Raw genomic sequence first — 13,085 nt, forward strand, 5'->3', positions numbered from 1 at the left:
AGTATGGTCGCAAAGTTCTCAGACAATATATCCAGTTACAAAAATACAGAAAACACGTTATAAAACAAGACAAGAACTACAAACAGGAGTAAAGTGAATGTTTGTTTTAGTTATATACTGTATGAGTAAAACTAAATACATTTTCAATCTAAAAAAGGTAAATTGAAATGCAGTTTGGAACCCACGCTGTGATTTGTACATCATAAAACACAACTTGAAAATTGGATCTAACTGTAAAACTTGGAAAATGTTAGTAGAAGTTTGGTTTAATCTGACCGTTTGGTTGATCTGAGGAAGACATTACAGCTGTCTAACATTAGTCTAGATTATACCAGTCAACTTTAAACACAAGTTTTACATTACTAACAATCCTGCAGGCTTTCTCTATACAATATAAAACACTTTGTGCTTCAGTGTAGCTGCACTGTGCTGTACTCCATACCCTCCAGGGCTAATGCAGCAGGCTCCTCAGCGATGGTGGAGTACAAATGGTATATGTCCAACTGGGAAAAGAAAGAAATCAACTTTAGCATCTATTAATATATATATGATGAATCTATTTAATATTGTCCCTCTAGTCAGACTTACATTGTCATGTTGAGACTCCCGCCGCATTTTCACTTCCTTGGGACCTGCTTGTGAGAAAGACACACAAAGTAAGATGATCGTTTTCCATGAAGTTTGGCATTTTATTGCAAGGTTTGTATCTCAAATAATGTCGTTCTGTATATAAAAATAAAAGCCTTTAGTCCATCTGATTGGATTCAAGAATTTGAATCAGCCGTTCCTCGTCAATTGCGGCGCTTTCCAAGTGAGCAACAGGAGTAAATAGAAACAGGATGTCTGACAAAAGATCAGCTCAAAACAGCGTCACATTGCGCAGCGCAGGCAAAACAATCAAACTGATTCTGTCACTGACGGTCGCTCGCGTTGCATTCAGTTAGGGAACTTACTGAAACATAGTGTATTATGTAGACGACACACAGCATCCCAATGCTCTAGACTTCTCTGTGTTGTAAACATCACATTCCCTCTAGATTGTTTGGTGAACCCCAACCTTAAAGTTCAAACTGTGCCTATGGTGAGCCTCATTCAACTGGCCCCAGATGATCTGGTTCTCAGCAATTGTACCCCGCCACCACAAGTGATGTGTCTTAAAGCGTACCCCGTACATATGGACTACGTAGGTTGGAGAGAGTCTCCACACGATACAGAACAATTCTATACCATCTCTTCTCATACAATATTTCACGTGTGAAAAAGAGTTGGACCCAAACAAAGGAGGTCATTTTTGTCTCAGTGTGGTGGTGGTGGTCTCCCACACGGCACGCATGATTTACCTTCAGCGTGAGATTTAGCTTGTGCATGTTTATTATTTGCCACTTGATGAGTTACACAATAGTTGTGTTAGTAGCTGTGAGCTACATGAACTCTGTTCACCCGAACAAATGTGGATCTGCATCAAACATTTCTTGGAAATTGCAAATAGAATTTAAGTATATGTGAGTGTGAGCCTAGGAAAACTGTGTGGCCAATCGTAACCAAAAGGTGTTAGTTCAGACAAAGCAATGAAGCTGCTCTGGCATTAGCTGACCGGCATCATGTGTTTCATTCATGCTTTACCATCAGTTGTTCCATCACCAGATGTGCAGCATCAGCACGGGCTGCACGGCCATTATAAGATGACACTTCTCACTGATATTCTCCTGACACAATTGCGCCAGTGAAGTTTGCTGCTGAAGCTCCTTTCACCAACCTCCTCCTTATGAGCTATACTTTTGCTATTGTTCCTGACTAAAATTGAATGCTGCTTGATGCTTTGAAAGCTTCCTTTAAAGAGCACAACATTTTTGCTAAATCTAACTTATAACAATTTGTATTTTTTGAGTAGTTGTTTAATCCTCTCAAATTGAATAAATCTTAAAATGCAATGATTGTAAAAATACAATTATAGAGCTTACATAAGTTTAATAAGCAGATAAAAGTTCTTAATAGAAAACAGTATGTGTGAACACCCAGATAAAAAAAACAGATGTTGACTTCATTAGACAAACAAATCAACATAGTTCTCACCAGTTCTTCTTTTGTTGCAGAAAAATGCAGAAACCAGCCAGACGACGCCCACAGTTACTCCACAACCAGCCGCAACTGCTACATACTTCAATATCCACGTTTTTGCTTTGCAACAATAGAAGTCACAAACAAGTGTCAGTCTCACTTCTCACAACATTAACATGTACTGTGCATAACTACAGTATTTCAACCACAAGCACCATTTTGATGCAATAATAAGAATCTTTAGTAGGCTACCTGTCATTTCACCGGTAGATTCTGGATTCATAGGAGTCATACTAGTACCTGTTTGTTGAAGGCACAAAAACATATTAACAGTAAAACTATATATAATCTTCCTTTGTACTGGGGGTACACATGTTAAGCAGCAAATTGTTATTTTACTTGAACAATGTGGGCTTACAGCTGCACAATAGGAATGGTAACTTCACATTTAAGCACATGCATCTCTATCACACACTATCTGAGTAACCACTCAGCAACCATCAGCTTGGTATGTGCTTTGACAGAGATAATCACTTTTTATAAACACATTCAGTGTTTTACAATATTACTTTATATAGTGTGTATATAAACACCATGTGTATTATTGAAAAACAGAATAATTACCTGATGCTGGTTTCACTGATGTTAGGGAAGTAGAGATAAAACTACCAGTGCTACTTGGCGTACCAACAGTCCAACCTGGTGAATAAACAAAAGTACATTTCAAAATACTGAATATACCGAAACACATTTAATTAACTAAAGTCACACTTAATATCTGTAATTTTGTTACCTGATGGTTGTTTTACAGGAGTTACCAGAGTAGAAGCATGAGGCCTGCTAACAGTCAGACCTGGCAAATAAAAAGACAAAGACCTCTTCAAATTTCCAAACTACTTAATACTGAGGTGCTATGTAATAATGTTCTGGACTGCTTCCTTAATATAGTTATCGCTACCAGTGTCACTTCACGTAACAACAGTCCAACCTGGTGAATTTCAAAATAGTCGTAATACTCAGAAACACATACTGTATGATCTGTGATTAATCAAAGTCACACTTAATATATCTGAAATGTGTTACCTGATGTTGCAGGAGTTAGAGGAGTTAGAGGAGTTACAGGAGCGGTAGCATGAGGTCTGCTAACAGTCAGACCTGCTGAATAAACAAACATCTTTTAACTTCAAAATAACAAATATAATAAGGGCTTTGTGATAATGTTCTGGATTTCTATTTAAATGAATAATGTCCTACCTGTGGTCATGGTAGATGTCGGCATAGTCTGCGTCATGCGGGACTCTTTTTCCACAATATCTACAATAAAGAAAGATGGACAATGATTGTGTGGACAACGGTGTGGGACAGCGTATCTGTGCAATTGCACATCACAAAACTAGAAACCACACTACTTTTTTTATTACAGTTGTGGACATGTGTATATGCATAGGTATGTATGTTTTTGATGTGATGATTGGTGTGTCGACTTAAAGCAGCAGTGGGTAGAAATGGAGCAAATGTGATTTTAAAAAGTTATTTTTATAAAACGGTCACTATATCCTGACAGTAGTGCATGAGACAGGTAATCTGAAAAAAATCATATTCTTCTGTGTCCCCCGGTGTCCTCTAAAATCTTGCAGACTCCGGTGCGTCTGCAAAATTTCACAGAACGGAGGAAAACAACCAATCACAGCCGAGCTGGAGCCTGCCGTCTCTGAGCAGCTGTCAATCACTCGCGAACTCTGATCAAACGGTCAAACTAGGCAGCGCTGATCAAATATGAAACAATATTCTGTTACTGTAATGACTATTTCTCTCCTCAAATGTTTTCAGAAACATCTTGTAGTGTACTGTTTAGCTGTAAAATGAGAAAGTTTGTGACCCGGCAGCCATGTTGAGATCTCTTGAGGGAATACCAAGCACCGCCCACCAGCCGGAGCACAGCCAATAGGAACGCTCTCTCTCTGAAATGACCTGTGATTGGTCAAAGTCTCCTGTCACGAACTAAATTTTCTAAAGCCTGAAAACAGAGCCATGAGGAGGTGCAGAAGTCTAGTTTTCTCTCAGAACGCTTGAATTACAATATGCTGAAAGGTTATTATGGAATTTTTGCCCAATGATGCCAAAAACGTTCTGCCTACTGAAAATTTAAATCTCAAAATCGTATATGATTTTATTATGAACCTTGTATGTGTGACCACAAAATGTCACAGTTGAACATTTCAAATGACATTCAATTGAATACAGACACAAACATGGAGTCGTTCTATGGTCTACAGTCAGAATTCACAAATCTATGTGTTGTAGTTTGTGTATCCGTGTGTTCTCTGACTCACCAGTCAAGCTCTTTCCATCACTACGAGGAGACAAAGAGTTGGGTTCACTTCCCAAACTGTAGTCACAGCTGGCATCGCTTTGTTGAACTACACGTAGACGTCTCAGCAAGTCATCAATTGTGACATAAAACTGGCAGAACCACTGATTGTTTGATCTCCTTTTCCTCTTTATGGTTGTTGTTGTAACTGGATCACTTGCTTCTCCAAAGTACAGGTTACAGCTCGTATCATGATTAGCAGATCCAGGCAGAGTGCAAATAAAGAGAACCTGGTCACCTGGAAAATGCTGAAGAGTCATCTGGGGTTTTTGACCTACAAAAAGATGAATGAAAAATCATTAAATACAAAAAATATTTTATAATATCAAGCACACTTTAAGATGAGTCTGTGATTTCAAACAGTGCTGATGTTTACAGATGTCTGTCATACAACACCACACACATCATGTTTAACAACTAAAATGACAATCTGTTCTATAATTCTGATGTGTTTATGTAGTATATTATGCAATAATGTATACTCAAATATATCATTTGATTGCATCAAAAAACAATTTATCAAACTAAGAAAAAGCAGAACTTTGCCCACATGTGTCATTTTAATGGACGGTTGCTAAATCAGTGTTTTTCTATTTGATTTATAGTTTGTAACCACTAAAAACAAATTCACATCTAAAAAATTATACCACACCATTTTTTTGTGCTGATCTTGACTTGTCTTGACTTTATCAAGACATAATAATATCAGTAGAAGTAAGAAACAGTCACTCACTGCGTATGGTGATGGAGGATGTGTCACTGTGTGGAGACGGATACATTTTCTCTCCAACCTTTACAGTGTAAAGACACGTCACTTCAACCTCAGCAGATGAACTCTGACGTGCCAACGAAAGCAGCTTAGTTCCCGTCAGTGTCTGACGACATGAGAAGCTATTGACAGTTCCTCCACCTAAAGTGTAGAAATTACACTGATACACAGGAACAGATGATGGAGTCTGACAGTTCAGTGTAACTGAGTCTGTCTCGTCGATCACCGGTGGATTCACTGTCAGTTTAGGTGGAAGAGATGCTGAAAATATAAGTATATGTTGGATTAAAAAACTGAAAATTGCATTAATACTTCTGATGATAAATGTATAATGGCAGAGGATGCCCATTCTAAATCTTCTATCTCTTCTTCTTCTGAAAGACACAAACCAAATGTGCTCATACTGTAGCAACAGTGTTCACTCACGTCGAATGATGATGGAGGACGCATCACTGTCAGGAGATGAAGTTATTACAAGGTAAAAACACGTCACTTTAACCTCAGCAGGTGAACTCTGATTTACCAACAAAAGCAGCTCAGTTCCTGTCAGTGTCTGACGACAAGGGAGGCTTTTGCCAAGTCCTCCTCTTACAACACGAAAAAGACACGGAGTCACATGAACAGATGATGGAGTCTGACAGTCCAGAGTGACTGTTTCTGTCTCTGTGATCACCGGTGGATTCACTGTCAGTTTAGGTGGAAGAAGAGCTGAAAATATAAATCTGGCAAGAAAACACACTGATAATCTACTATAAATGGTATAAATTATATATTATAAGAGATATAAATGATCTGATTCTGATAAGATGATAAAAAATATGCATCCCACGAACACCTTTGACTTCCCTCCTCTCTCTCTCTGCTGTTCTCCTGGAGTTTTAATTTCTCCGATTCCCTCCCCCAATCAAATTTCGAAATCCATCCATTATATTTATATAAACAGTCTAGTGTCACTGCCGTTTGTGATCGTGGGTTTTAAATTACATACTTATTCCATATATTTGTTAGTTGTGTCTTAACAGAGAGCGAGAGAGACGAGCAGACACACTACACACACACAAGAGAGAGAGAGACAGCTCTATAGTGAACAGCTGAGGAGAAGAATCGCTTGTTGACCGGCACGAATAAATGTGCTTCTGGTGCGAACAGCCAGCTCGTGCGACAATTAACATAGCGTGGCACTTCCGTTCCTGATGTGAACCCGATGCTAGACTTGAATCTGTAAAGATTTAGTTTTGCTACACTATAAACGTCACACTATTAACGTCCTCCACCTTCTCAAAATAATAATATTAAGAACTAAATAATTAGCAGCTGAGACTTTCATCCTACAAAATACAGTATAAATCATAAATAAATATGACTAAACCCTCCACTGGAAGTCAGTGAAGTTGTAAGACACAAGCCAGAGGATGACTCTCACCAGTTTGTGCTTCTTGGAGTTTGTGTTTCAATGTTTGTGTCAGGGTCTTGTTTCACAAACGAACAGCAATCCCCAGTCAGAGTTCAGCCGTAGCTTTATTGATCCAAACAAGATAAACTATGACCTTACATGTAAAATCAGATCCATAATGTATTTAAATGATCAACTAATATGTCCTGTTTCTGTCAGAATAACTTAATCATCTGCATAAAGAAACAAAGATTGAGGAGGCCCAGGACACCGCCTTGTGGGGCTCCTGAAGTGATAGGCAAAGGCTCAGAGAGGCACCCCCCAACCTCAACCTGCTGGTCCCTCTCTGACAGATAAAATTCATTCATGCCAGTTGCTTTTAGTCTGGAAAGAAGGATTCCACAGTCGATTGTGTCAAAGACTTTTCGCAGGTCAACATGGGACCACACATATCATCGATTTCTCAAGGTATTAAAGGCAAGTTTAAAAATGTATTTTAAGAAATTACACAAGGTTTTAAAACGGTTCTTTAGGCTGTCAGCTTTCTGTTTCTTTATACAGTATAAAAAGGTTTGTGTTTCAATGTGTCTGCAGAGTGCTGTACACCATGTCCTTCAGGGCTGATGGAGGTGGCTCCTCAGAGATGGTGGAGTACACGCGGTATATGTCAGACTAGAGAAGAAAGAAACCAACTGTAAGAGCCCTTTAAATCTATAGCATATATCTATATTGCAAACATATTCGACACTGTGCCTCATGTCTCACTTACATCCTCATTTTGAGGTTCTTTCCCCTTCAGCTTCTCAGAACCTGAGAGAGAGAACAACACACTAAGATGACTGTCAAGTTTGGCATTTTATTGCACCGTCATAGTGCTCTAAATTTAGACATAATTCTTCAGTGATTAAATATCTGCCTGTATCACAAGCCAGTAAAAATATTATGGAAACAAAAGCCCCTTTTTGTACGGAAGCCCTAAACAGACATGATTAAAACATTTTTTTAATGCCGTTATCTCGAGATCACGGGTTGATTAGGTTGTTATCTCGAGAAAACAAGATAATTAACACGTTATCACAAGAAAACAAAAGGTTGTTTTCTTTTATTACTTATAATGTTTGGGTCAAATCAGCTGACAGTAAGTCCATTCAAACGGCCCAGATCGAGCTGACAAAACGGATGTATGCATCAATGGCTGACAGTGATGGACTTGGTAAAGTTAGTGGAAGGATTTTGTGTCTGTAGTCATAGATGTCAACTCAAATGTATCAGTCATTGTTAGGAATTATTCATTTACATTTTTTCCAGCAACCAAAAATCAAAAGATAAAGACATTTCCCTCAAAATGTTGTGGTATTTTCTTTGTAATTTATAATTGACACAGCACAGGTAACATGTTTTATACTTGTGGTGAATATAATCCAATGGATCTCATTTCCATATATTTGTACCCTTATTTTGAAAACCGAACGTAGTCACACGTGTATCTTTCAACAAACTTCACCAAGTCCATCACTGTCAGCCATGCCTAGTTTGAATGCATTTACCATGATGTGACCCAAACATTTTAAGAAATAAAAGAAAACAACCTTTTGTTTTCTCGTAATAATGAGTTAATTATCTTGTTATCTCAAGAAAATGTCATTTTTAAAAAATGTTTTAATCATGCCCGTTTAGGGCTACCATATTTTGGGACACGTGCTAGTGATACACTAAAATGAGTTAGGGTTGTTGTTGTGGTGCTTATTCAATTATATAGTTATAAAAGCATATAAATCTAACTATATTATTCATACTATAGTACACACCTTCTGGTATATTTTTAAAAAGACATTTTCTCAATAAGTAATGTTGCAAATAAATTGAGAATATTTTTACATTATTTCTATTACAGCATAAAACCTGTTTTCCACCCTGTACAAGAACTACATTCATGTAGGTGTAAAGCGAAAAGCAGCTCACCAGTAGGACAGTCAGCAGCAGGTACCGAGGTGATCACACTGTAGGCTTCAGCATTACCTGCAGGTAACTAAAAGGAAGGAAGTGAGAGGAATCATGAATAACTTTTCACCTTGAGGAGCCTTGCTATTCAAATGTTTGATTATTTTAGGTGATGTGAATGTTACATCTGAGAAACAAGGTTTTTAATTTACCGATTCTCTGTGGTTAAGAGTTCTCATGCACATTAAGTCATCTGCAACAGGATGTAAAACACACCTCAGTACACTAGAAGACCAAAATATAAATGCAATATACTGCTGTATATATGAGTAACACAATGTAAATGAGTACATTACCGGTTACACTGGCTTGTGTCCTACACAGAAATACAAGGAAAAGGAAAGGTTTTAATAGAGTGAGTCCTCGTTATACAAGAAACAGAATACACTGTAAACAGAATATCCAGAGGGATATATTTCTTTCTCCAAACACCTCTGAGACCACTGACCTCTACTTTAAAGCCCAGGGTTTAACAGGGAAAATGGTGTGGATGAATGAATTCTCTACACTGATTCAACAACTAATGTCCTGCTGCTGCTACTTGCTGTGAATAAGCTGAACAGTTGTGATAGATAACACCTCACTGCTAACTCAGCTTTTGCTGAAAAAGTAAAACAAAGGTTTAAATTACCTCTTGTTGGAACATCTTTCTGAAAAAATGCAAAAACAAAGAGAGAGAGAGAAGCATGGCGTTAGTTCAGATTGTTGATTTAACTGAGATTTATGTTCACGTATGTGTCTAATAAGTGGCATTAGCTCTCTCAGCCTGGTCTGCTGCTCAGATTCTTTGAGAGCTCCCACAAACACGGAGGAAAAATACATTCAAGCTTTATTGGACACATGAATCAAGTTCTCACCCGTACATCTTTTGGTACAGAAAAGTGCCAGTCCCAGTAAGATCACACCTCCAAAACAAGCTGCACCTATCACCAACATCCATGTCCATGTTTCTGTTTTGGAAACCACAAACAAGTGTCAGTTTCACTTTGAACACAAAAGCAGGAAGACTGTGTACCTACTGAATGTCTTCCAGTGCATGGCACACCAAATATAAAAATGAAGGACAATGTATTGCTTTGCAACTGATATGAATTTAACATGTAAATAAAGTTGTGAACATAATGAATCACTGAATTCAGGATCTTAATCACAACAGGTTGCTTCACTGTGACACAGAAGAGCAATACATATTGCTCAAACCCAGCAGAAACATATAATACAGTATGTGTCCACAAGGTGGTAACAATTTTTAACATCAAAATATTAAATGTTAGTTATTTGTTCATATTTTTGCAAAAAGAACATGTTCGCATCACTCAAACTAACTTACTCAGAAAAATACTTTACTAAAGTGAATTGCATCTCATTATTTATATTAATTAAATGCAGAAGTCTATCTGTAAGTAATGACATGCTTTTTGCTGGGTTTAATGGGGTTACAGGGAAGAAACTAGCTTTAGTGTTAGGCTTATGAAGTGTCTGTCCTACTGTAATAAATAAAATAAAAACATTCACAGCAATACATCTTGGCATTTATGCTCATCTGTAATATTGGTTTCTGATTCCAGATCCATAGGAGTTTCAACTGTGAAAATATTAAAAAAATATATTAAAATAAATATTAAAATTACATATTTCAACATTTTGTTTCTAAATAAATCTTTGCTGCACATCTCGCTTCCTCATTTCCTGTAATTTTTCCTCTATCACTATTGAATGAAGGCATAAAATGCAAAAAAAAAAACTATTTTACAAAGTGTGAATCATTGAGAAAGTATTTGTGTCACCTGATTCTGGTTTCACTGAAGTTATGAAAGTAGAGACAGAACTACCCGAGTGACTTGATGTACCAACAGTATGACCTAGGGAATGAAGAAAAGTACTTTTCAAAATAGTCATAATATTCAGAAACACGGATTGATTTGTGATTATTTAAAGTCACACTTTATCTGTAATTTTGTTACCTGTTTGTTTTATAGGTGTTACAGGAGTGGAAGCATGGGACTTGCTAACAGTCAGACCTGGTGAATAAAAAAAAATTATTAAACTTTCAAAATAACGTGATAATGTTCTGGATTTCTATTTAAATGTATAACATGTCCTACCTGTGGTCGTAGTAGATGTCGGCTTAGACTGCGTCATGTGTGACTCTTCTTCCACAAGATCTACAACAAAAGAAGATAGATTTGTATCGGTCAGCTTCCTGTGTGGACAACTGTGTGGGACGGGGCATTTGTGCAAGGCGGGCAGCAATAGAAGAAAAACATAATTTGTGATTTACTAATGTCACATATGATACATCTGTTATTTTGTTACCTGATGCTGGTTTCACAAGAGTTACAGAAGTGGGAGCACCAGGCCTTTCAGTAGTCAAATCTGGTGAATAAATACACAAAGAAAATCTTTTATAGAAGTGATATGTAATAATGTTCAGGATTACTGTTTAGATGTATAACATGTACCTGTGGTCATAGTAGATGCTGATTTTGTGGAGGCCATGCTTGATTCTCTTTCCACAACATCTACAGGGAATGGATTTGTGTCTGTCAATTTTATGTGGGTACAAATTAACATTTGTCCTATTTCTCTTATTTGTACAATGTCTTAAAGGGACAGTGCGTAGGATTTGGTGGCATCTAGTGGTGTGGCTGCAGATTGCAACCAACTGAATACCCCTAACTCCTCCCTTTCCAGGACTGCTGTAACTTGAGCCGTCGAGTGGAAAACCGTTGTAACGCCGTTCGCCTCGCTCAAAGGCCATCCTCACCATAATAACACTACTTTAGGAGCTACGGAAGTCAGACAGCGGCTGGTGGTACCACGGTTTTAAACTCTGAGGCTCACATTAGCGCAGTTTCACAAGTGTGTCGGAGAACTAAGGTGGCCTTCAGGTAACGTAACAACGTGAAAGTCTCTCTCTAGAGCCAGTGTTTGGTTTGTCCGTTCCGGGCTACTGTAGAAAAAATGGCGGAGCAACATGAAGAGGACCTGCTCCCTATGTAGATAAGAAGGGCTCATTGTAAGCTAACGAAAACACAACAATTCTTAGGTTCAGGTGATTATACACTAATGACAACATAGTTATGAATATTATATTCCATTTCTGCTAATAGATCCCCCGAAATGTTACACACTGTTCCTTTAAGTACAACATTTACACACGTGAACATGTAGTGGCATGGCTCTAGGGATGGCGATGTCGATCGGTCACTCGGTCAACACTTATATCCAAACTTAGCACAGCTAACGTTGACTCAGCTGGTGCTAGCGTTCACATTAATCATAACCTTATTGATTAGCTTATATTGTAAAACTTAGCCAAAAGATTTGACCTCAGTTTCAGCTACAGGAAACTGAACAGCTCTATACTATATTTCTGTCTGCTTTGGTTCAGGAGAAACACAGGTAATGCTGCCATTGATGTGTTGATTAGTTGTATATTTAAAGACGTCCATGCTGTTATAGAGGGCATCAGCGCTGTAACCTACGTCACTGCTTTTTGCTAACGACTGAGTGGCCATTTCCATTTGAAAGGTAAAAGCAATTTATCAAACTGACAAAACTGTAAACATGAATAATGCTAAATGTAACACCGGTGACATTTTAATGGGAATTTATTAGTTTTATTCAGTTCCTTAAAAACATCTGAAATATAACATCACGTCATTGAGGTATCTTCCACTAACACTACATGATAACATATCAAAGAATGGGGAAAATAGTCACTCACTGCGTATGGTGATGGAGGATGTGTCACTGTGTAGAGATGGAGAATTTATGTCTCCATGTTTTACAGTGTAATAACATTTCACTTCAACCACAGCTGGTGAACTCTGATGGGACATCCTCAGCAGCTCAGTTCCTGTGAGTGTCTGCAGACAAGAGAAGACTCTGGCAGTTCCTCCACTTAAAGTGTAGAAATAACACAGAGACTCAGGAACATATGATGATGGTGGAGCCTGACAGGTCAGTGTGACTGAGTCTGTCTCTGTGATCACCGGTGGATTCACTGTCAGTTTAGGTGGATGATCTGAAAGTTTAGAGGTAGACATGTGTTATATTAAATACTTAATAGTTGCATTTATTTGATAACATTATGTGATAGAAAACAGTACAGTTGGTCGTGAAAGACAATAGATCACAGACTGACCTTTTCCTAGAATCTCGTGAAAGTAATCTGTTGGAAATATAAAGTGTTAACAATATACAGTAAATAGACATGATAATAATTAATTAATACCTTCACAAAATGTAGAATATTAAAACAAAGATATGTGTTATTTGTCCCGATGGGGGAATCTAGACTCTGCACTGCAGTTCCACATTACATTCACAAATAAAAAGCACAGAGCAACAACACAGGCAATAAGAACACACATGACATGAAATCCATAATAAAGATAAAACATAAGTGTAGTTAACATGCTGATACATAATGGCTGACATAACATATTAATGTCATGCTTGCAACTATGAACCTGCATTAGCCTCTG

The 13,085-nt window shown here is 37.7% G+C and overlaps 1 protein-coding gene across 3 annotated transcripts in view; it reads right to left on the reverse strand.

Moving 5' to 3' along the window:
- The window catches only part of LOC119494335 (flocculation protein FLO11-like), a 75,149-nt gene that overhangs the window by 48,655 nt on the left and 13,409 nt on the right, over window positions 1-13,085 (reverse strand). The window contains exons 5-12 of one of the 3 annotated variants that reach the window (XM_037780154.1): window positions 4,392-4,703; window positions 3,313-3,372; window positions 3,142-3,216; window positions 2,852-2,911; window positions 2,683-2,757; window positions 2,074-2,178; window positions 589-635; window positions 46-503 (exon numbers count right to left, since the gene is read on the reverse strand). In XM_037780154.1, coding sequence (XP_037636082.1) covers window positions 411-503; window positions 589-635; window positions 2,074-2,178; window positions 2,683-2,757; window positions 2,852-2,911; window positions 3,142-3,216; window positions 3,313-3,372; window positions 4,392-4,703 — 827 coding nt within the window. In that variant the 3' untranslated portion in view covers window positions 46-410. Of the gene's footprint in view, window positions 1-45; window positions 504-588; window positions 636-2,073; window positions 2,179-2,682; window positions 2,758-2,851; window positions 2,912-3,141; window positions 3,217-3,312; window positions 3,373-4,391; window positions 4,704-13,085 lie in introns of those variants that run through there. The other 2 variants (XM_037780164.1, XM_037780150.1) reach the window with 2 other exon arrangements.

This window comes from Sebastes umbrosus, chromosome 1, assembly GCF_015220745.1.
Source record: "Sebastes umbrosus isolate fSebUmb1 chromosome 1, fSebUmb1.pri, whole genome shotgun sequence".
Lineage (NCBI taxonomy): Eukaryota > Metazoa > Chordata > Actinopteri > Perciformes > Sebastidae > Sebastes > Sebastes umbrosus.